This window comes from Melopsittacus undulatus, chromosome 6 (genome assembly GCF_012275295.1).
Source record: "Melopsittacus undulatus isolate bMelUnd1 chromosome 6, bMelUnd1.mat.Z, whole genome shotgun sequence".
In the NCBI taxonomy this organism is placed as follows: domain Eukaryota; kingdom Metazoa; phylum Chordata; class Aves; order Psittaciformes; family Psittaculidae; genus Melopsittacus; species Melopsittacus undulatus.
The window spans coordinates 47,402,188-47,426,599 of record NC_047532.1 but is presented as its reverse complement, the minus strand read 5'-3'; the positions used below and the strand labels follow the sequence as shown (position 1 = coordinate 47,426,599).

Here is a 24,412-nt window from a genome sequence, read left to right as displayed (position 1 = left end):
CTGCAAGTGGGGGAAATGGGTACAGATCCTCCTCTCAGCATTTACTGTCTGGCTTTCGAAGGCAGTCTCTGCAACCACGTGATTTACACATCTGCTCTTTCCTTTACTATCTCTGGAACTCACTGCCCAATTTCAACCAGCTACGAGCAAGATGTAGAGATTGCAAAGCTAATTACCATCCCTTAAATTTAGCAAACAGAGTGTTGCAGGAGGAAAGAGCTACTGTGTAAAAGAGGTAGAACTCAGACCTGTTGCAGCTCATTGAGCAGCTGCCAACTGACCACTAGGTAGCTGTATGCTGTTGACCCAGCAACACAGTGGCAAAGAATGCATATATATAGGGGAGGAGGGAAAAGCGTCACTAGATTCTTTGCTAAAAAATACCAAGTAGTTAATTTTTCTGAGTTTCTGAATCGTGATTCTGACCAAATGTGGAGAAGATAACCCTGAAAAGAACCCAAAGAAAACAAAAGGTCAGTAGCCATGCTGTTCTGGGTTTAAGTAGTAATTTTACGCTTTACATGATGTTTTGAAATGGGAACATGTTTTGAACCCTGTTGTTTGAAAACATAATGCTACTAGAAACTGGCCTGTGTTGGTTTTGCTGTTTATTGCAGAGGGATGGGAGGTGAAGGTATCTTGTACTCAGCTGCTTGGCTGAGCACCCTCGCCAGCCCGTGACTTTATGCCCTGTGGCACATCTGCCCTGTGGCACATCTGCCCTGGGCCCCGGTTGGACCAAACGCACCCCAACATCAGCCTTCCGTCGTCCCCGGCCCCCGCTATGGCAGGGGGCCGTTAGCCCATCCCAAGGACACCCGCTGCCCCTGGGGAAGCCCTCTCGCAAGAACCCTCCTGACCGTCCGTCCTGCGGCCAGTGTCATCTCGGCAGTCGCAGGGCGCGCTGCCGACGCCGACAGCTCCACAGGCGAGGCGTGGGTCTGAGGTCCGGCCCGCCCGGATCCCCTTCTTCCCTGTACCTGCTCCTCCCGGCCGGCAGGGGGCGGCATACCAGTTCCCGGCAAGAGGGGTCGAAAGAGGGGAGGCAGCCCTTCTCCCCGGCGCAGGCTCTGCTCTCTGGGGGTAGGGGAGGTTACTGAGCACGCGTGAACTACCGGTGCCGGGGTGGGAAGGGCGCATGCGTGGCCGCACCCTGCGCATGCGTGGAGCGCGCTGCCGAGGCGGTTAGGGGAAGCAGCAGTAGGTCCTGTGGGCAGCCATGAGTGGGTTCGGGGCTGCGGCGCCGCTGCCCGGGTCCTCGGCTGCGGCGGGCTGCCGGAAGGGCAGCAGCGACAGCCTGGAGAAGATCGACATGTCGCTCGGTGAGGAGAGCGCTGCTGTGGGGAGTGGGGGGAGGGGCGCTGGCTGAACCGACCGCCCTGGCCGGGTTGGGCGGCACAAACCGACGGCCTCTGTCGGGCACCGGCGAGGGTGGGATCAAAGGGAGGCGGTTGGAGCCAAGTCGGGCGGGGGCGCAGGACCCTACCACAGTTACAACGCGGCGGGGGGCGTAATGCGGGGCTGCTTCGGGGACCCATCGTGGTGGGGACAAGAGGCGAGACCCGGCTCTGTACCCGGGAGCAGCAGACCTCCCAGGGCTCTGGGCTGAGAGTTGCTGTCACTGGCTATGGAGGCGCTGGGTTCGGCGGGGTGGGTCCCCTTTGTTCCGTCTGGGTGTCCGGAGCAGGCCTAATACCCGGGGTGCTGCGTGCGTTTGGCACCAGCCAGGCCTGCGGTGCTTGGGCACTTCGCTGGGTGGCCCTTGGGGAGCGTTCCAGGACCTCACCTAGCATTTGTAATTGCAGGGGTGGGGTGGTTTGGTTGCCGCTCAGCTGGCTGTGCCTCTTTTTTCTTCTCAGGTTTGGAACTCTGTAATGGCAACTCTCCTTTGTAACTCCTTTGCAGTACTTTACCAGTCAGATCAAGCGTGATGTCGTCTCTACCACGTAGTTTCCTGCGACAGTCTATTACTTTCTTCCCTGTCCTCCCATTGGTTGTGTGAGCTAGGAAGTGGCACAGCCTCCTTAGAGATCTGCAGAGCTGTGTCTGTGAGAACCTGTCATCCTCACTATATGTATTTCAGAGAGGTATCTCAGAGCAGTTCTAGTCTGGTATTGTGCACTGAGTTCCCTTAACAGCTGGAGACACATTTGGTGTGTTTCTGGAGTACATGTTCCAGTTTAGTTTTATTAAAAAGAAAAAGAAAACTGATTTTATAAACTACAAGACTGTTCCATGATGCTGCTGTAGTGTGTTGAGTGGTGGATACTCTCAGGAGATTCACTTCAAACAGAAAAATGGTGTGAACTAGAATGTTTAGACTTAGCCTTTGTGAACCAGCTTAAAATAAGTTTTATGTAATTTTTCCTTCTGTAGAAAACCCAGTGCAATTTTTTGCTTTGGCAATAGAGATGACTTGTGAAGTGATGTTTTGACTTTTTCTAACTGGAGTAGCATTACAGTATTGATATAAATCTAGTTTTACTTACAGCACACTGAGTCTTTGTTTTCAAAGTTACGAAGATTAATAGAGTTACGGACTCTGAGTAGCTGGTTGTATTTTCATATATTCTAATGTTTGTTGACCAGGTTAACCTTTTGGTTAGCTACTGCTATGTGTCCTGAACACTGATTAATAGCAGATCACAATGGACTGTTGTGGTGTCATTGGTGATGTTTTGTTGTGAGTGGGTATATCCCTTCACTTGTTTAGATGCAAGTGTAGCTTGCATGAGAGCTGTGACATCCATCACTGCTCAGGTCAAAGCTGCCTGAGATGTTGTAAGGAAAGATGAGAGGCTGTCCCACCTCTATGTCTGTGATACAGAATAAGAAAATGCCACATTAAACTCTGAAATCTTCAGATCTAGATGTAACATTGAGTATTTTCTCATGTAGTAGTAAAGATTAAGCCTGGTTTTGGTAGGAATGTGTTAATGTGCAGCTCATCTGAAACTAACCTTCCAGTTTGATACATTTCTCAGATATCCTTCCTTTTCCCAAATAAGAGAGTAGCTGAAATTTTAGTTCTAAAGTTCTAAAAAAAACTTTTAACCCTGTGTGCAACAGTACCTAACTTGCAAAAAAGTCATTTAAGATGGAGCAGAGAAGCTGAAGTGAGGATCCATGCTCTCTGAACATGGAGGTTTTGTATCTCAGGTACATACTGCTCTAACAGTTTTGGAAGTTTTAGTTTTTGTTTAACATCACTTTATTAATGGCGCTGTGTTCGACTAATGCTTCTGGTTGAGTACTGCTGTTGGCAGTGCCAGTTTCTGCCACTTTGAAGTGGCTTTAGTTTCCTTTGTCATGTAAAGAGGGTAGTTTTGTAATCCTTGCTGCAGGGATGGTCCCTTTGGTGAGAAAGATTTTGTAGCAATCAAACCCTGAGTGACCCGTATTGGTATTCCTTGTTCTACTAGGACTCTTTTTGAACATTCAGTCATTTTTACAGCAAAGTAAGCTAATTTTTGCTTAGCTTTACTTCAGCAGGATATAAAACATTGGATAACTATGCTGTGATCTGTTTTACCCTGTCCAAGTCTGTTTGAACTGTTAAACGCAGTAATCCCTGTTTCCATCTCTCCCTGGCTTAAAAAAGGATGTCCACATGTTTGTGGTAGCTCCCAGTTGAAACAATATGTTTATCAGTTGTGCTGCTCCCATGATCTTGATGCAATAAACGTAATTGACATCTTCCTTTATGGTAGTTCTGTAAAAAAGCTAACAATTAAATAGAAGCATGTTACATCTGTTGCTTGACTCTTATCTCCTGAGCCAGCTACTAGATCCGCGAAGAAAATCCAATTGGTGTGGCATGATTTGCACTTGACAGACCTGCTGTTCACTTTTCATCTGTGTATTATCTTACACTTATTCTGAAACAGATTAATAATTTATTCACTTGTTTCCCTGGACAGTAGGTTTATGATTGCTTTGCATTGCAGATACCTGGGGAGAGAGAAATCTTGCTTCTTTTCATCTTAACCTCGGTGAACATAGGAAGATAACTGATAGGCTGAGTTCTCTCTTATGTGGTTTTTCTTAACTAACTTTGTGTGGAAGAACTAGGCTTGAACTGACAGTTTGTATGGACTCTTCAAAGTTTGGGAGCGAGATGGAATTATCTTTTCTTTAAAGGTATACAAAAACTAATAGAATCATTCAGTTTAAAATTTAGTGATGGGCTGAATGCCATCATCTTTCAAGCCTATTGGATTTTCTGGAGGTATGCAACCACTTCTCTTTTACTAGGTCATTGTATTAGAAAACAAGTCTTATAATAAGACTAAGAGGGACTGTGTGTTTGCTAGTGATAATGTTTCTGGAACCATAACTTGTATGTGCTGGCTTTGCAGGATTAACTGGTCTGTTTGCTGTGACTCCAAGCTGCGAGGGTTTTTTCTTCAGAACTGGAACATGTCTGCAGTATGTCAAATTTTTATTCTTACAGATGATATAATTAAACTGAACAAGAAAGAAGAGAGAAAGCAATATTCTCCCAAAATGAAAAGAGAGCTTCAGCAGAATCAAACTCGACAGTTCAGGGCACCAGGCTCTAAGTGGGGAATCCAACAGCAGAAAGGTGTGTATGCCAAACAATCTAGGTACACAATGTGTTTTTTGAGGTGAAATGTAACCTAATGAAATATAGGAATTGCCATGGTCAATTCAGGTGTCTTTCAAATACTGTTATATGCAATTTTGATTATAATTGATTTCTTTGTGATCCATTTGTGTTTGGTTTTGGTTCAGTGTGAGAAAGTCATTGATGTGTTTGGCCAACAGGGAACTTAGGTGCTTGAGGGACTGTGTTTGACTTGAGGAAGGATTGGCTTTCTTTTTTATTTATTTATTTATTTATTTTAATTTTAGAAATGGTGTTGATACTTTGTCCCTTCTCAGAAATGAATAGAAAGAGTGCTTATGCCAGTGCCTTCATACTAGGAAATACGAAGGACTTGCCAGAGCTCAAAGCTTTGTGCAACAGAACCAGCATATGTCTATTTGCTAAGAAGAATTCTCTTAGCAGATCTCCCTAAAACAGCTGTTATTGTGGACTGCAACACTGGGTCTGGGATGCATAAATGTGTAGTGCAGACTGTCTGAATTGGCTTTGTTAAGAGTTTGGGATGGAGGAGAAGAACCTTGTCAGCCATCTGAAGCCAATGTTTTTACAATGGAATATAGAAATACAAATAGGCAGGGAATGAGAAAAGTGCACAATAATAGCTTTACTGTAGATTCCCTGAGTAACAGATAAACAGAAGTCCTATACTCAAATGATCCCAGGTTTTAGTCCAGACATGCCCAGAACTTGCTTGAAGTATAGACTGGTTTTGCTTATATTTAATATTTAAAAGTATCTATTTATCTCTGGATTATCAAAATATGGAAGAGTACCATCTAATCAGAAAGCTGACAACCTCAATATGGGCTAATTAAGTGTTTAAGTTAACACATGTGATTTCTTGTTCAGTAACATTCATTTAAAACAAATACACATCTCTCTGGTATATTCAGTGATCCCCATTTTATTGTTGTCTTGCTTAATGTTTGTTGAAGCAACAGCTCATCGCTAGCACCTTAGACACAAATATCTTTGGGGATCAGTGCAGTGTTGTGTTGCTCAGGGCTCAGAGGAAGTTTAGTTTTTATACAGGCCAACATGGCAGTGTTACTTGTGTGTCTTTAGTAAACTGGTGACTGCAGGAAAATATTTTTAATCTGTCAGCTTGAGTGTAAAATTATTTGTGTAGGTGAAGCGTGTAAATAAATTTAAGGTGCAGATTATCAAACATGGAGGCTTCTATTTATTGCTGCAGTTGTTAAAAGCAATTGTTTATGATCTGAATGTCACAAAAGAAGCAAGTACTAGAATTTGGAATTTTAGGAGGAACTTGAGCTGCAGATATAAAACTAAATACAACTGTCTTGGCAGTTACTTTTCTCTCTTGGAACCTTCTCTCCTAGCCTGTCCTTGCCTGCCCTTTTTCTACGAAAAAGATTACTTTTTTTTTTTTCTTGTTTTTTTTTTCTTCTTAAATTGCCATATTCATGACATGCTGAAACATTGTGAAATTCTTTAACTTCTTCAGCTTTAACTTCTCTCCCCTGTTCAGTTCCACACATTCTCATTTGAAAGCAAATCTCTTTTATATTATTTTTTGAGTAGAAGGTATAATTAAATAGTTCTTTTGAGCAGTCTAGTTATTAGTAGCTTATGACCAATAGATTTGTTGCTGCTCCATTGCCACTGAAGCTATTCTGATAAGTAACAAATCCTCTGTGGTACAGAAACCACAAATGATCAGCAGTATTCAATTCCTTGTGGTTTTAGAAGAGTCTGCCAAACTCTCTGGAAAGAAGTGAGGAACTTGAGCTGGGAGTCTTTTCAACTTTTGGTGGAAGAAACAGAGAGGGGAATATTGTTCATTTAAATAAAAGTTGTCATTGGTGATACAGAGAATGCAAGTGCACAAAACCCTGTGCAGCCTGAGCTAACTTGGAGGTTGTCATTCATTTGAGCAGAGTTTTGTCCAGAGAGCTTGTAAGGTCCTTTTTAGCCAAAGTAACCCTGTTTCTCGGTTTTTCTATTTGAAAAGAAAAGCATTTGCTAACCACCCATAAAATGCAGGTACATAGCAGCTTCACCATGGTGGATTTATCAAAGCTGGATTCTGATCGACAGCTTACCTCATGTGACAGCTCTTGTCTCATGATTTACTCTCGATGCTATGAAGTCAGATATGTCAAATCTAGATGTGTCTGTTGCTCTTAAGCTAGCACCTTAGTCTTACAGACTTCTTGAGGTCTGAGGCTCTAGGGGGGATGAAGCTTGGGGATAAAAGTAAAGCATGGTCTGTATTCATAATGTGAAGTTAAATGGCTCCAGACAGGGTTAACCAAAGCCTTGTAACTGAAGATTTGAGGTGTTTATAATATAGACCACAAACTTACGAGCCTTTTATATTCAAAGGCTGGTTTAATTCTCAGTTTCATCTGGACTGCTGTGCAGACTTCTAATTGAAAACACTTTAAATGTGATGTAATTCATACACTGCTTAATATGGTTTTGTGGGCCAATTGCTATGTTCTTTTTTTCTTAAGTCATGTCTTGGGAACCACTGATGTAAATAAATAAGCTTTAAAGTTATGTGTTTTTTTTTATTTTTCCCTTTTAAATTAAACTGGTAATTTAAAGTTTGCTAAATGGGTAAGCAGCTGGGGTTTTGTTTTGGTTTGCTTTTGTGCTATTCAGCACTTAATGAAATTCCATTTTTCAGTATTTTGGTATTTTTCTATGCCAGAATGACTAAGTCATCCCTGTAGGTATGTCAGATAACAGATTTTCAGCAGAAATTAATGAAATGAAGTAAAACAAAACTAGGACCTATATGAGAAACTGATTATTGTTGTGCTAGAGCTTGGGCCAGACCTGCTAGAATAACTGAATGACCAAATTGCCTTCAAGTGTAGTGATAGCTTCTGTTCTAAAGGCTTCAAGTGTGCAGCCAACCTTGCATTGCCGGAGTAGCATCATAAAGCAATAAGCTTTTTCTTTCAGTAAGGATTGTTGAACTCTCCATGTTTGTTGCAGGTTATGGTATAAATCGTTTGGGATGCAGAAAGAAGATAGCAGGGAAGAAGCGTTCTTACGGTGTTGTAACTGGCTTGGCAGCCAAGAAAGCAATGAGTTCACGCAAAGGAATTAGTCCTCTGAACAGACAGCCACTTAGTGAGAAGGTAATTAATGCAGTTCTAGTGGTTCATTTAAGAACAGATTAAAACACAAAGCACAGTGGCTTCAGAAGAGTGCTACTGAATAGAAAATGGAGACAATCTAGTGCGAACTTTTATTAAATTGGGGATGTGTTAGCCGAGTTCTTGCTTGTTTTAAAGGGAGTGGTTAATGACTAGGTTTGAAAGTTTTAACTCTTAACTAGGTTGGAAGTCATTAAAATTGAAGTATAGATGTATATTCTGTGCAAGTATGGAGGTAGTTTCTGTATTTTTATGAGAAAAGTTCACTTAATAGGATTTCTTACCTTTGCATTGCAGTGATTCAGCCAAAATGCAGGTGTTAAGCATGTGTCTGTTACAAAAATGGAAGCTTTTGCAAAATACATCACTCCATCAGTAGGCTGCCTCTTCTGCACTCCTCCAGTGCATTGGTGTCTGCTCCATCTCATTCAGTATTGTAAAACAGGAACTGCTTTTGCATTTGTGAAGGAAAGTAATTTTAAAGATGCGTGAAGAGTGTACTTTGTGAGTTTGGGGGAATAACAGGAATCAAAAAGTAACTGATGAGCTTTGTGGGTTTTGTGTTGATTCCCCCTGCCTCCCTCACCCCACCCTCCCCACCCCCAAACCTCCCCCCGCTAATGAGTTGAATATAGAATTCATGAAAGTGTAGAAGGTGTTCTCAAATTATACTATGGTGCAAAAGATAGAAATGGCTAAATGTATTCTATATGCAGTTTGTAAATGGAAATTGAAGGAGAAGTGTTAGTGTGTATACAGTACCTATGTGCTATATATATTTGTTGGTTTTTGAGAATGCACAGCGGTATTATCCAGTTCTGAAAAAGAAAACAAACCTGCGGAGACAATCTGAAATGCAGAGAAAACAAGCTCCAGCCCTGAGGAGGCATGCCCTGCTAAACAGAAGGTAAAATACCAAGTCTGCTTTCTGAACTCTCCTTGACAACTTCCCATAGGGAGTCTTGCTTGATAGGACTGAGTTAAAGATGGTAGATACTAGCAGTAGTAATACGGTAAAGACTGCCATGTATATGAAGTTCCACAAATCTAGAAGCCAAGCATGGAACAAACATCATCCCAATACAAAGCCAAATATTTTGTTAACCACGTAGAGCACTCAGGAATACCTGTGTTTGTGAGCACGTAGCATGCTGCCTTCATTTAAGTCATAGACAGCCTATACTGAAATGGCCAGTATGGATTTTAGTAGCTTTGAAGTGATAGCCATGGTTTAGTGAACTTCCTAAAGAAAATACCTTTGTGGAAGTTGGTGCCGTCTTCAGTTTCATAGAAGCTATTGCATTTTTGCTTGTGCTGGAATTAACATGTCTGTTATAAACTACATTTTAACTGGTGTCCATGATGAAAATTTTCACTGAGTGACTTTATTGTGGAAATTTTAAACAAACTTTCTTTACACAAATCAAGCTGCTCCTTGATTTTCATCTAATCAGCAATGTTTAAAGTGCTGGAGGATACCAAGTGAAGTACAAAACTGAGCTAATAACCATACTAACATGTGACGTGATAGTACTAGGGTTCTGTGTAGCAGAAGTGGTTTTTTCCCTGTATGAGTACTGTGTTTTGTTCCTGGTAGAGGCAAAGCTAACTGCAACTGAAATGTTCCGCCTCAAAGAGGCAGCATTGCAGGTGTCCTTAAGGATGTATTGAGCACTTTCCTGTCATACACTGTAGTTGCTCCAAGGTGTTACCTGTGGAGCCTTTAATAACTATGTTTTAATAACTATTACAGGAATAATGCGTTGTCAGCTTTTGCCAGAATTGGAAACAAACTAAATCAGCAGAAAGAGACTCGTCAAGCAACTTTCCTGTTTAGAAGGGGCCTGAAGGTAATAAAAATTACTGAAAATGACAATAAAAAAAGTGCCAAACGTTCTAAGCTAAACTGTAACACTGATATTAATGAACTAACTTTGGATGTTAGATCTGAGTAGAAACTTCAGATAGATTGGGAGATAGCTACGGGTTCTTCTAGGGAAGTGTCCTTGTTGCCTTTAGTTACTGTAATCTCCTGAGTACTGCTTCCTGTTCCAGTGTAGCTGGATTGTTCAGAGGGCCGTGGAACTCATTAGTGTTTGAGGATGGTTGCAGAGTATTAATTTTTCCTTTTAAAAGGCCAGTGTTAGCACTTAGCAGCTTTCAAAAGTTGCTTTCAGGTGAATAGAGGAGAAGCATATTTTAGAATCTGATTATGGTTGGGGGAGGATTAGTTATATGAGGTTATTTATTTTTGTTATTTAAGTTGTTAGTTACTTAAGGATTTTAAATTTTTTTTTTTGTTATTTGTTCAAGAGAACAGAGAGTGTGCAGTGAATGATAAGTGGTGTTTTCAGTTTGCCCTCATTCTATATCTGCCATTGTTGTGATTGTAAGTAGCTGCTGTATTCCAGCCACACAGGCTGTAGAATTGTGGACAGGGTCAGGAGGAAGAAAAATAAAACCAAAGTCCTTTAGAACAGCTGAGTGTGTATTGGATATTATGTATGTTAACATTGATCAGATTAGGAGCTAACCAGGTTTTTCTCACTGGCCTGGTAAGGTTTTGGTGTATCTTGATACAGCATATGTTTGCTGACATAGTCTTCCAAGATGTTTCCATCTCTTTATTGGTGAAGTTACTGTCATTAACAGGTTTGTATAAAATCATTGTGTTCCTAAGTTCTTTCCAATGTCTTGCAAGGGTAATAGGATAATTATTTTTAGGATAGATAGGGTAGAACTTTAAAGTCCCTGTGAAAGTGCAGCTGTTTTTGTGCAGTGTACAAACAGCTTTAAACTGGTTTTGAACTTCTCTATTTCCAGCTGCTACAATAGGAATCGAAACAGTATTCAAATCCATTGTCTGTTGATGTGTTTTCAGGTACAAACCCAAGTGCAGTCAACAGGTGATCTTGATAATCAGACAGTAAAGAGGACTCGTCAGTAAGTATGTAATTTGTAAGACTTTAGTTACCGATACGATTCTCATTTTAGCTCTGGCTTCCGGGTCATGATAATTGAACAGTTTTACCCTGTATACATACCAGCTGAGTGACAGTGATCCTTCCACTATTCTCAGTTATTTCCTAAATTATATTCTAATTTAACCAGGAGGAGTTCGGTTTTGCTTAAGACATTTGCAGGAATAAGGGGGAAAGAGGATCAGAGGGGGAGAAAACCTTATCAGAGGGTCAGACTAATCTCTATCACTCATGAATACTGCATAGACTGGAAATAAAAAAATCAAATGTTAGTGTTCTCCTGAGCTCTTAATGTAATTTCCATTTTATTGAATACACATATAAGCCTATGAAACAGTTTGGAAATAAATAAAGCAGGTCACAGCTGGACATTCAGCTCTCCCCGCATATATTGTTTCCATATTGTTTCACGCTTGTCTAGGCTCTTCACAACTTTATTGATAACACAGCAGACTGAGTAAGCAATGTATGCCACAGACCTGAATCTGCCACCTTTTTGATTTGCTGTGAGCACCATTTTAGTCCGATCTGTGGCAAGGAATTTAAAAAAAAATATCATGAACGTTTCAGTCAGTGCTGCAGTTCTAGTACACCTTGCCTGTGTGTGATGTAGCACTCACCTGAGTAGATTTAGATAATATAAAAGATAAAAGAATCAATAGCCAAACTTCTTGTACATTGTTTGATTGCATGTGATCTTTGCACTGCCCTATATTTTGAAAGCTTGTATGTTCTTTATTAGCCCAGTGTTTTGGACGCACATTTAAAGATATTCTGACTTAAATTTCTGTATATTTTTGTAAGTGATTTCTGTGTTTTCCGTCTAGATGGCGAACTTCGACCACAACTGGAGGGATTCTGACTGTGTCTATTGACAACCCAGGAGCTATCATAACCCCAATGTGAGTTTTCAAAAAAGTTCTGAAATGTTTTTAGCTTAACCAAAATTGCTGATCTGCACCATTCAGCGAGTTCCTTGAAGGTAATATTTCACATGACCTCAAAGTCACAGCTTCTTGAGAAGACTTTAAGTCTGGCTCCCCTCTGAGTGTTTCTGAGCAATGTTTGAATAATATCGCAGCTGGATTTCACAAGATGTGTCCCAGTTAGGAGCTTGATGGTGTGTATGGAGTCAAAGAGTGGTGGGCTGATAAATTTTCACCTGTTTGTCTGTTTGCAATCAGATTGTATTGCAGCTGTTCTGTGTGAAAAGGAATGAGCATCTAGTTGATGAGTGATGGTAATAATTCCTCCGTGATTAATAAAAATAGGTCTGGAATTGTGCTTAAGGAAAGCATTACTGTCTGTCTTTACGAAGCTGATGGTACTGTTGTTTCATGAGGTGTTTTATTTTAATCTTAAGTAGCCTTTTTCATTAGTAGCATTTTAATTTTTTGTATTTACAGAATCATTAACTCCAAATTATGTGTTTGTCAGGAGTGAGAGGTAAAAGATTGCTTTCTGTCATGACACTTGCTATCTGATTACAGTAACAAATGGTACCTTTTTATAGTCCTGCATGACTTTTACCTTCTTGAATGTGTACCCTTCAGCTATTCAGCCACTCTGATCAAATGGCTTGATGGAAAATTCATACCTCCATCGGCATTAAGGTTTTACTACGTAAAAAAACCATGCATTCACTGTGTCCTTTGTACCATCCTTCTTTCACAGTTCCTCAAAATTACGATTAACTCGTACTCCTGTGCCGCCATTTCTGATGAAGAGGGACCAATCTGAAGAGAAGAAGATTCCCAAAGGGGTTCCATTGCAGTTTGATATTAATAGTGTTGGAAAGCAGGTAAATGCATTTTCATCGTTTAACTGTGGAAGTAGTTTCAAGACAGATGAAAGCCAGAGAGCCAGACACTTTCCACCTAGACTCACTTGTGACAGGAAGAGGGAACCAGTGACTACTTGTTTCCACTTCCAGTTCTTTCACTAACTTGCTATGTAACTTCATACAAGTAACTGAACTCACTGTTCCTGTTCGTCTAGTTCACATCTTGCATGCTCACATGCTTTAAATGGGATTTAAAATGTTGAATATTTCTAAAAGCCGCCCTGTGTTCATGCAGTGCTTGAATCAGCAACTGTGCGTAATTCAGGGATGAGTTGTTTTCAGTTGTGTAACCTGCATAGAACCACAACAGCTGAATGTATAAGGCAACTTCTGCTATGCATCTAGGGGAAAAAGACCCCAAATATAATGATGTAAACACTTAAAGATGGACAATTTTTCACAAGTTTCATGAAGACAGATGATTTGGTGCAGAAATCTTGGTTCTGTCATTGAAAGCATTCTTACAGGGTAACAGTTAGATGCTGCTTTTGTAATTGGCTCCTTCTTGCCAGCTGTAGAAAAATACATGGGCTCAGAGCATTAGATTGGATATTTTCCTTCCATAAATAAGCAGTATGGTAAAAAAGTCTACTACTATACTGTAACATTAATTGAACTTTTGGACTAGACTCCAGTCTACTGCATCAGCTGGATGGACTGGAAAGCAACCCTGCATTAATATAGTTAAAATACTGCATTTGTTAAAGTTGCATGGAAACTATGTGGGAAAATTAGTTTAGTGGAAGTTCCTGCTTTCAGTCCATCTGTCCTCAATTTAACTTCCAGTATTTTGAGGTGATGTTGTCTTGACATTGTGTACCATGTGGTTTGAGTGAATTCTGAAAAATGAGAAATGCTAGCTCTTGTTGTATAGTCCAATCTGATTTTTAAATGGTGTTGGAAAAGATGAAATTAAATTAGACCATTTTTTTCATCCAAGTGAGGCTATTAAGAAATCGTGTGATGATACAGAATGAGGAAAAAAAAAACTGTTGCCTTTCTTACTTTGATTAAATTAACCTAACATTTTTTAAGACTATAGTTAAATTATTTTATCTCTCAGACAGGGATGACATTGAATGAACGTTTTGGAATCCTGAAGGAACAGAGAACAGCACTGTCTCAGAACAAAGGGAGCCGTTTTGTAACAGTGGGCTAACGTGTCAGATGGACTTGAGCACTGATCCCACCTACCTAAGAAACAGATAAAAGTGGGCAGAAGAATACAGCACACATCACTGAAATTCTCTGGACATCATGCTGAGATGGTGGCAAGAGCTTTCTCTCTTTATTACTTTGAATAGTAAAAGACATACTGTCCTGCGAGGGGGGAAAGTGGGGAAACTGATCTGCTGGAGTGGCACCATCACCTGGCTGGAAAGATTCTGTGGCCCAGCTGATAACAAACACTGATTTTGGTTCTTGTAACCAAAATATGCAAATCTTAAAAGCTTTTTGGTTTTTTTGTTTGTTTGTTTTTTGGGGTTGTGGGGTTTTTTGTTATTGTTGTTTTTGTTTGGATTTTCTTTTTGGTTTTATTTTTTATTTAGGAGTGCTCAGTATCTATTCTTTGACCCCTCTGTCACAAGAAAGATTGTATATTTCATTACAAACCCCATTTTAGGGTTTTTAAGGACTGCTTATAAACTTCCCTGTGGGCTAAAGTTTGGCACAGAGCCTCAGTCTATGAATACTTTGGTAGTGATGTAGTGGCATTTTTTGATGGGAGCATTGGTTGGATTTCTTTGTGTTTGTGAAGTTCAGTTTTTTCCTTTCTTGAAAGCTACATGTTTTGCATCTTCACTTTCACAAATAAAGGTGTTAGTTGAGATATCCAAAATATGAAATTGGGATGGAGACTATTCTACTCTTATCCTTAAAAGTGGTCCAGGTTGCAGTGGAGGAATACTGCACAGGCAGTGTGAGAGTAATTTATATTACAAATAGCTCAATCTCATTATCCTCCTCTGTAAATGGAGCATGTCTGTCTCCTATTTTTTCTTAAACTTTAGCTGTTTCTTTATGTAAGCTTTTTCACAAGTTTAATGCAATAACTTTGGAATTTTGAATAATTCCATAGGAATAAATGCAACTGTGCACCAGAAAGCCATTGGTATGGCAGAATTCCTCATCCTCCCCAGACACAGGATTCTCATTTTGCATTCCTTGCCCCAGAGGGTTTTCTCTGGCTCTTGGAAATAGCCAGAGGCAAGCAATTTAATGGCACTTGTTTGTGTATACCAAAGAGAGGAAAGATGCAAAGCTGATCTGAAGTGGTCAGACTATCTTAAAATTGTCTGGTACTGGGGAATGTTGCTGGGAGAAAGCCTTCAGTTTGCCAGCACATGCAAGGCATTAAGCCAGGAGCATGTAGTTGTTGCTTTAGCTTTGTGCATCATGATCTGCAGGATGGTAACAACTGGGGCATCCTCAATCTGAATTTTTATGATCCATAAAACTGAGGCACCTGTTCAGAATTGCTTCCAGTTCAGGAACTTAGCAGTGTTCTATAGCAATGAGATTTAGGTACAGTTAGGCAAAAGAACAACTGGCTTGCTGCATCCAGAAATGTTTGGTGTTTGAAGTGGGTTTAATTCCTTTTATTGTTCTTCAGGAACTTATATTTGCCTTCTTAGAGTTGGTTTCCATGCATTTTTGTCTCAAATTCAAGTTAACTGGCATTTACCAGGAACTTCAATGTTGAAGAATATTTGACATTAGAAGGGCTTTTGTATAGCAGTTTTAAAGTCAAGAGTGCATCCTGATACTATAGAGTAAATACTTATTTTTAATGTTGAAAAATATACCTTAGCAGAAACAAACTAATCATAGTGGCATTAAGGGTTGGTTGTTGGTTTGTTTTTTTTCTCTTAATTACTAGTAGGAAATTGGAGGTTTTGGAAAATATGTCCCACTTAGAATTGGAGTAGATAAAGTGTTGTCAGTCACCCTGTTTCAGTGTATACATTCTTTGACGTGCCAGGATGCAATGAAAATAACATTCTTTTGCATCAACATAGATGCAAAACACTGATGCAATGCATCAAAAAATGCTAGTTTGTATTTAATGAGAAGATGCGTTACACTATACCTTTTGGTATTTTTCAGAGAAGTTATTACATTGGATCTATTCTGAAGCTGTTAATTTTTTTCTTTTTTTTTTTAATAAAAAGTTACAGGTTTCATATTATCTTGTCCCTGTTATAACTACCTGAGCAGTATATTGGTTATGTGAATTGTGTGATATCCTTCTAGGGGTTCTTAATAATTAGATTCTTATTAACATACCAGAAAGGAGGCTCATTTGAAGAGGGCTCACATTCGTTGCCCAGCTTAATATCCTGAAAATGAAGCACTTCTTGGAGTGGCACTGTATAAACTCACTTTCATTTAAATGTGTATTTATGTATTTTTTTTCAGTAGCACTATAGTGGTTTGGTGTGATTATAGAACCAGATCCCTTAATCGGTCAGACCAAGCACTGGTTTCATGTTGCTGTGACATACCTTGCTACTGAGAAGTGACTGTCACCTGAACCTTGGGTTACAAGATTGGCGTCAACACCCTGAGAAAACAACCACCGTTGTGGTTCTGAGTGCAGGCTTATGTTAGCACTGAAGTGCTGCTGCTTATTGGAGGTGCAGGAAGAAAATGCTGCCTGTAAATATGTTTGATAAGGTGTTGAGGAGGAAGAGTGTCCACAGCCTTTGCTCTTTGTTACCAGCTAAAGCCTGCACACTTGCCAGATTCCTGCAGCACCTCCAGCCTGCAAGCACATTCGTGCTTGCCCAGACCAAGAGTGGCGTTTATTTGGACGTTGCCAAGAATGCAACCTTTTAGGGATCAATGACGTCAAGTTGAACACGATCCAGTTGGTACTCTTCCCACCTAGTTCAATCCCTGCGATCTCCCCTTGGTTTGCTGCTGGGACGGGCCTGTGCGCAGCAGCCCGCGGGACGTCAGAAAGGGTCCAGGCACTGCAGCCTCGCACCACACATTACCCCGAATCGGACCCAAAAAGCGGATGTGCCGCGTTATTTTCAAGAGCTGCCGCTCCCGTGCGCGCAGGCCGTAGCCTGCGCATGCGTATACCTTGCGCCCTCCCAGCCGGTCCCGGGGCTTCCCCGCGCCTGCGCAGCGGCGCGCAAAGCAGGAGCAGTAGCAGCAGCAGAGGAGGCGGCGGCGGTGGTGGCGGCGGAGGGGGGGAAATGGCGGCCACGGTGCTGGCGGCGCCTGAGGGCGGTTCCGCCGTGATGCAGGCGGGGAACGCGGCGGCTTGTACTCCGCCACCAGGTCCCTCGGGTCCCGGTTCGTGGAACCGCTCCTTGGACAGAGCCTTAGAAGAAGCGGCGGCCAGCGGTACCCTCAGTCTGAGCGGCAGGAAGCTCCGTGACTATCCGCGGGCCAGCGCCGCCAACCACGACCTCAGCGACACCACCCAGGCTGGTGAGGGACGCGGCGCTGCAGGGAGCGAGATGGGGGGTCGGGGAAACGCCTTGCCCTGCCTCCGCAAGCACCTCAGGGCTGGGAGCAGCCGGTGGGGGGGGTTTACGGCTTCCCGTGAGAGAGTGCTCAGGGGGGGCTGCCTGTCCCGTCCCGCCCCGTTCCAAGAAGGGTGCTGGGGTGGGAGGGGGACAGCCAGTGTCCCGCCAGAAGTGAAGCTGAGTTGGTTAGTTCGCTGTCGCTCCAGTAAATTCAAGCTGGGTGCGTTAGGAGGAGGAATATCCTCAGTGGATGTTTGGAGGTGTTCCCCCCGTCCCGAGTTTCTCTTTGAAAGTGCGTGTGTGTGCGCGGAGGGGGATTCCCCCAGCGGAGCGATGCTTGGCGTGTTTCTTAATTTGGGCCGTTTTTCCTTCACCCCTTAGCCTCCTCCCTTCGCCCTCCGCCCTTCCTCTCCTCGGCTGGGGCAGGATGGAGGAGCTGTTGCAGGGTACTCCTCCTTCCTCTGCCCGCCGTCGGTCTGGCCGATGAGATCTCTTGATTTATTGGGGCTTTTTTCCTTTGTCGTCTCCACTTTAGAGGTGTTTCCCTTGTTGGAGGCTGTTTTTAGAAGAGTTATGAGGCTTTTCTCAATACTGATGATCACTGATGTGGTTTTAGCCACACATGTTCTGGTTTATCTACATGTGATTGTGCATATGTACACACATATATGCACCCTACCCATCTCGTCTTGTGCTGTTGACAGGCGAAACCAACTTTCCAAGAAGGGCTGTCACGTGTGCGTACCCTAAAGACAACTGTTTCTTGTGCTCTTATGCTTCTGTTATTGTCATTTCTGACAGCCATAAGCAAGATATGAAAGGTACTGTGGACAGAATCGCATCCTTTTTTTTTTTTTTTTTTCTCCTGGCTTATATGGATAAAAATACTCAGGATTTTTAAGAAATAATTTACAAGGTACAGTAAGCAATAGGGCTGTTTTTTTCTCTCTGCTTCTCAGTGTAGTTATAGGAATAGACTAAAAACTAATACACTTGCCCTGAAAGCACCTTGATCATAAGCAAAAAAACCACGTTTGTGGAGTGTTTACATATTACTGTATTGAATAGAGAGATGAGGCTTGGGAATCAGAGTTTGTGCAGGATGTAAGAGTTTTCATAATGCATTCTATAGAGCAAATTTAGTTTATGTTTATTTTGATAGTCTAGTTGTATACGTGAAGTAAAAGCAGTTTTAAAGGGTGTCAGCATGCTGTTTGTAGCTTTGATTACTTCCTGTGCTGTCATTTAGATTATTTTAGTGGTTTATGTGGAGTTGTAGCTTAGGAGCTTGGAAATAAACTCCAGACATCACTTTTTTAAAGTTGCCGTGTCTGTTAGTAAGTGTATTGGTACACTGTCAGCTAAGTACTTCAAAATTGAGCCTTCTTTAAAACTGTCTGACTTTATAGTCTGTCCTGTCACACCCTACTTATGCAAAAATCTGTCACTAATAAAAATAAACAAAAAAATCCATCAAACCAAACCTTGAGACAGCTGTTTTGTTTGATGTGAACACATCCATAAATAGGAAACACTTCTTCTTGGGGTATAATTGTTTTGTTGTTCAAAGGGTGTTCTGCAAATGCAGTTGCACAACGAATGTGTAGTGGGCTAATTTGTAAGCAAATGCAGGATACACTGTGAGGGATACATTCGTGAGGGATTTGGGCTTTTTGTTTGTGATCCTATTCATTTACTGTACTCTTAAACAATTTGTGGGAATTCTTTTTTCCACCAAGGTTCCCATGTATTGTGATGAATATTTGCATTGTAGTTGTTCAAGAAGCATTAAATGCTAATAAGCAGCAGTGCATACCATACACTTTTGTGCATTTATCATCACAGTGAACCTTAGAAAAAAAAGCTAGAATTGTTCTTAAGTTGTAGGGAGCAAATCTTATTGAGCAATGTGTGGGAGGGAGGGAAGGGACACATACTGTTTATATTCTCTTGTTTTGAAGGCTGCTGTGAATAACTTCATCTTGTGCCCTTTTTTACTGTTTTCTGTTCTATGACTTTTGTTTTGAGTGAGGCTGGGCAGTGGGGAAGAATCTATGCAAGTGTTTCTGACCCCCACTTTTCAGTTGAGTGCTCAGCTACAATTTAATCTACTTCTTACCCCACATCAATTTCATTCTTGTAAAACCTCCAACTCTCTTCTATGGGAGCAGCCACGAATAATACAGTATAATATGTATGTGTGCTAGGTGTTACAAACATTGAAACACTTTAACCCCCTAGATTGTATACTCCCAAGTGCCTTCATGCATGCTGTGCCTCAAATACTCAGGTGGGGTATGTGTGTGTGGAGTTTCATAAAAATCATTGGAATTACTCCCAAACTGTAAAAATGAAGACAAAACAATGTATATGCAAACCTTACTTCTTTTTATGTGACACCTCTCTAGTGTTGATCATGTTATAGTGGTATAGCTCATTCCCATTCTTGTAGTGATAAAAGTAATTGCATGTCACTGTAACTGCATCGATGCTAAAGAGGTGGGGATGAATCACATCTCTCATTAATGTAATTACACTGGTAGAAAACCAGCATCTAGCATAGCCTTAAGCTTTAACAGAATCACTGGCCTCACCTGGAAGCTGTTGTTAATGCAGATGAACCAGCACAGTGGGTCAGCAGGAACAGGATGTTAGAGGTTGGATGCTTGATCAAGTTTAGTTGGGTGCTCTGTGAAGATTCTGATGATGGGTGAGGGGAAAATCCCTTTAAATAGATGTCACCCATAAGGTACATTTTCAAAACATTAAATCAATAGGAAGATCATATTTCTTTGGATCCTTTATGGCTTCAGGGTTGACAGTGATACTAACCCTGGTGCTCAAGCTGTAACAGCTTCAAAGTACCATTCTTAACTACACACTAAACAATCAACAGAGCCAAATTTGTGGTGGGTGTAACTTAACTCTGGAAAAATACTTGACAAAGAGATCACAGAATCAGTTGGAAGGGACCCATAAGGATCCTTGAGTCTAACTTGCTGCCTCTCACCAGGCTACCTAAAACCAAACCACATGACCAGATCAGGTTTGCTGCATTTTTATTCTGGAAATAAATATATATTTTGAACTGATGCCTAACAGAAATACCATGTTCCTCATTAATCATTTGCTGTGGTCAGTAGACTTTTCACTGGAAAGTGAATTGTCTGATAGTATCAGTGCTTCTGGGCACTGCCATCTTCCACATTAGGAATACCCACAAGCAGCTTCTAAAACCAAGATCAGTGCGCAAGGTTGCTCTCAGAATAGAGCAACTGAACTCAGCAGGCATTGAAGTAATAGTGAATTTCTGGTTTGCTTGTATATTGACTGGAATTAAGATCACATAATATAAAATCATATTGAAGATGGGAAAGTCTGCGCTTGAGAGCTTTGGAATGGATTAGCGGGAAGGTAACTCCCCACAGTGTGTGAGGCAGAAGTCCATCTAACGTTCTTGTACACGTGGAGTGGCTCATGTACAAGAAATGCACTGTAATAACAGATACTGAAAGAGGGGAGAGCAGCTGTTCTCTATGCTCATCCTTTACAACTTAATTGGAATTTTAGGAAGTGACTTAAGCTTTCAGCATTCATTGATGATGAAGAATGAGCAAGCTTCGTCATTAACAAAGCAAGGATGTGCTTCTCTCTTTCTTTCATACTCTTTCCTTTAGTCTGCATTATCTCTCCCCATTTTATCTGGGTTGAATTACAGCCCATTTGTTCATCCCACTCTTGTGCTCAACCAGGGAATAGGGAAAGGAAGGGCTATAAACCATCTGAAAGGAAGCACAATTGCATTTTGCCAGTGTTAATGTAGATTCTGATGTCATTCTTTGACAGCTTTCCCAGTGGCCTAAAGCATACATTGAGCAGAGAAGTTATTTGTCAAGCCCTTTGTGACAGCTGTAATTACCGAAACCACTCACTGTCTCCATTTTTAAAGGAGAAGATGGGAATATGGGGAAGTTTATGCAATAAAAGAAATGGCTGTAGTGTGGGAATCAGCTAGTATGGTCATTATATGCAGTGTACTACATCTTGTTTCTGGACTATATTAGTAGTGAAAAAAAATAGCAAGACTGAAAATTAAGAAAAAAGTTGTCTGCTACTACCTTTTGGCATGCCTTTGCCAGTAAGGTATCTCTGTAGTTTTGGTCTTATCAGCTCTCCGCAGAAACAGTAAAATCTGACCATAGTGTCAATAAAATTTCTACGTGTAGTGCTTGCTTGCATTTAGAAAGATTACAGTTACTATATGAGCATTCTGCAGAAAGAGCTCTCACTGACATTTTTCTTTCCTGCCAGAGATTGGGTTGATACTGTCTGATGAAAAAAACAGCTTGAGAAGTACACTTGGCACATAGAGCAGTGACTGTATTTCCCCAACATTTGTACTCAAAGCCGCAACAGCAGAATCTAAACCAGCCTAAAATGAAAAAACTGTTTGAAAAAAAAAACAAACAACAAAACCACTTGGTGTTACTATATCTAGAACATTATTTTATTGCGATCTTTAAGGTAACTTGCAAGGAAATGGGATTGTTCTATGTTCAAGTTACAGGCTATTTGTCAGAGGAGTTTACAGTGTTGCTACTTAGATTATCTGAAGTTTCAGTATTAAAAATCAAAACCTAACATTTCATTAGGGTAGTCCAGAGTCTTGTCAGATTTCTGTATTTACAACCTGCCTTTATCAAAACCCAAACAGAAATACACTGTCCCAAAGTTCTGGGAGCTGTACAGGAAAGAAGGAGGGAGGATGGCAATCTTTCCCCAAAAAAGCTAGATGGTAGTCTAGCTTGTTGCATTTTTTGATCTTACCTCCTTCTTGTGTCAGGCCCTTTATAATTTGACTGTTGGTCTACCTTATTTTCTTTCAGGTTGTGTTTCTGTTATTATAAAGTCGTGCTCTCATGCATGTTCTGTGCGCAAATACTGGTAATTCTTAGTCTAGGCTAATGGGATTATCTGAGAATGTTGCTTTGGTGAATGCATAAATTGTGGTCAGTTCTCTTTCTTTGTTAACCCTCAAAATGTGTAGAGCAGTAGACTGTTGTAGTTTATGGTTTGGTTTTGTTGAATGGGTTGGGTTTTTGATGGAGAGCTAAGGCCTGCACTAGTGCTCAGTGATTCTTGGCATGCAGGCAGTCTTTTTGCCTCATGTTTTATAGTAGCTGGGGAAATGGAGTCTGAGTTTGTAGCATCTAATCCTCGTGTCAGTAAAAGTAATATGTGACATTCAGAAAGCCTTTGTTTAGTGAGCTGATCTTCTAAAACAGAAAAAGTAGTCTCACAATCAAACTTTTGCTACCAGTAAGCTCTTCTATGTGGTGTTTGGGATGGCATGGGTTCCTGGTTACTTCCACTTCCCTGCCTCCATCATGGTCAGGCTTTTTTTTATATTTTTTTCATGTATGCATACCCACTCTTTGCTATGATTTTAAAGATAATCGTAACTACATAAAAACTAAAGAGGAGAGGGATTGGTAGGTAAATATATTGAGTCCTGCAGTCACACCAAGGACAAATTAGAGTTTAGGAAAATAGGAAATGTCTTTTTTTCTCTTATGTTATTTCCAGACCTCTTCTCCTCTGGTTGTACCTGTGCTTGGAGATAGCAAATTTATACTGGGAAAGCACTCCCAAAAGTCAGTCATAAATACACAGCCTAATGTGGTCCAAGTTCTATGCTGATGCTAGAAGGGGAAGTTCTGTCTTCATCTCTTGCTACACAGTCAACACCAGCCATCATATTGCCTTCCAGCAAGCTCTTTTGTACTTAACTGGCTGAAAACACAGACCCTAATTAGCTGGATCAAATCCTTGGATAGCTTGCAGTGTTTTCACATGTGTTTGAGTGCCAGCAAACAGAAAGGATGGAAAGACCCTCTTGGATGATGAGAATGAGGGGGTCTGTTTTGAGCTTAAATTAACTTGCATCAGTTGTGAAATCACACCTTAGCTCTATTTTGTAACCTTTTACCACTGAGCTGTTGTAAATTTGCACATTTCTTTCTGTAAAACGATGTGTTAGCCTTTGAGTCAGTGAGCATAGAAACTTTTTCTTTCAGAGTATGGCTTATAGAGCTGAGTTGCATTAATTGAAACTTTACTGCTGACAAATTTTGATCTCGTGCTTTCATTTGGCAAAATACATTATTTTATGGAAGTAATTTTACACTGATGGTTTAGCTTTAGAATGCAATAGATGGGATTAGTTTCTTCAGTAGAAGAACCAGCAGTGAAGAATTAATTACAACAAACACTGAAAATTATATAATGTGAGTTAAAAATAAAATTACATGGTAGCTAATGAAAAGGCAGTAACTCAATGCAAGGGTTCTTCTCTCTTTAATAACTAATCAAGCTTGGATCTCACAGTTTCCGATGATAGCCAAACAGCTTGAATGAATTGCAATTGTGTCTTTAGCTGAAGTCATGGGCTGTGCAGTGAGCTTTCTTCTTCATCTACTAGGTCCCCCTGTCCAAAGTGTGGGGGGTGTGAAAATCCATTAATGTTAAAAGTGTCTTGGGGTTAGACTTTATCAGCGCATTAGAGTTAAAATATTGCTTTAATTCTCTGAATTACAGCTATTTAGAGAAAGGGTAATACATTCTGGTCTTTTCTTTATAGGAGTGTTTTGCGTAAGTTAGTACTTTTGTATATATGCAGGAAGGGGGCTTTATTTTTCACTTTAAAGTCCCCCAAACTGTCCTCACAGTCCCTTACAGTTCTACACTACAAACTCCTGTCTTCACTGACAGAGCTCAGAAGTCTCTTTAGAGTGAAGGAGAGCCTTTGTTCTTTTCTAGCTGGTAGTGTTACCAATTTGAAAGTATTTCATAGTCTTCTCTAAATGTAGTTCAAGCACTCCAAAATGGGGATATGCCTAAAAAATCCCAACTTGCTGTGCAGCCCAGGTGTTGGCTGGAGGAACACATTTTTTTTTTAACCATAGTCTGCTCTTTGCAGAGGACAGTAGGATTAGTAAGCATCTATTCAGTTCCTTCCCCCTCTCCCCCCAGTTGTCCAGTGACCCATGTGAATTTTAGTCTCTTCTCCTTATTGTTGAAACTTAGCTCTGAGTACAGAATTGTGTTGTTATTGCCTTGGGCTTTTGGGTAGGGCTCCCTACCTTTGAAAAGGTTCCAGACACTATTTTTCATGTAATCTCTGTGAAGTGAAGCAAGGTAGTGTAACTGTATTTTGTATATATGAAGCTTGGATTCATACAAAGTTTGATAGCATATGCTGAATTGGGGTGCCAAATTCAAAGCACTTAGTGCCTGAACTTTTAGGCAACAAAACCACTACAGATAAATCATGTTTGTTT

At 40.9% G+C, this 24,412-nt stretch overlaps 2 protein-coding genes across 10 annotated transcripts in view; both read left to right on the top strand.

The window, feature by feature from the left end:
* Positions 1-1,168: 1,168 nt before the first annotated feature.
* On the top strand, positions 1,169-15,775 carry FYTTD1 (forty-two-three domain containing 1). Of its 3 annotated transcripts, none has more exons than XM_013131033.3 (9): positions 1,169-1,322; positions 4,454-4,585; positions 7,601-7,746; positions 8,559-8,671; positions 9,518-9,614; positions 10,646-10,707; positions 11,573-11,647; positions 12,420-12,546; positions 13,652-15,775. In XM_013131033.3, exons 1-9 carry the CDS (start codon positions 1,220-1,222, stop codon positions 13,745-13,747), a joined length of 951 nt encoding a protein of 316 aa, XP_012986487.1. In that variant the 5' UTR covers positions 1,169-1,219; the 3' UTR covers positions 13,748-15,775. The 3 variants fall into 3 exon arrangements, with proteins under 3 accessions (XP_012986487.1, XP_030898889.1, XP_030898890.1); XM_031043029.2 differs by lacking the exon at positions 1,169-1,322 and adding an exon at positions 1,786-2,087; XM_031043030.2 differs by lacking the exon at positions 1,169-1,322 and adding an exon at positions 2,610-3,159.
* Positions 15,776-16,796: 1,021 nt separating this feature from the next.
* Positions 16,797-24,412, top strand: part of LRCH3 (leucine rich repeats and calponin homology domain containing 3) — a 69,301-nt gene continuing 61,685 nt past the window's right edge. For 6 of the 7 annotated variants that reach the window (XM_031043006.2, XM_031043002.2, XM_031043005.2 and 3 more), the window contains exon 1: positions 16,797-17,034. In XM_031043006.2, the coding sequence (XP_030898866.1) occupies positions 16,797-17,034 (238 nt within the window). The remainder of the gene's footprint in view (positions 17,035-24,412) is intronic. The other variant, XM_031043004.2, reaches the window with a different exon arrangement.

Coding starts and splice junctions, on each gene's coding strand:
- FYTTD1 (XM_013131033.3), top strand. CDS start 1,220: ATGAGTGGGTTCGGGGCTGCGGCGCCGCTGCCCGGGTCCTCGGCTGCG. Junction 4,586..7,600: donor GGGAATCCAACAGCAGAAAG/GTGTGTATGCCA, acceptor TGTTTGTTGCAG/GTTATGGTATAAATCGTTTG. Junction 9,615..10,645: donor TGTTTAGAAGGGGCCTGAAG/GTAATAAAAATT, acceptor ATGTGTTTTCAG/GTACAAACCCAAGTGCAGTC.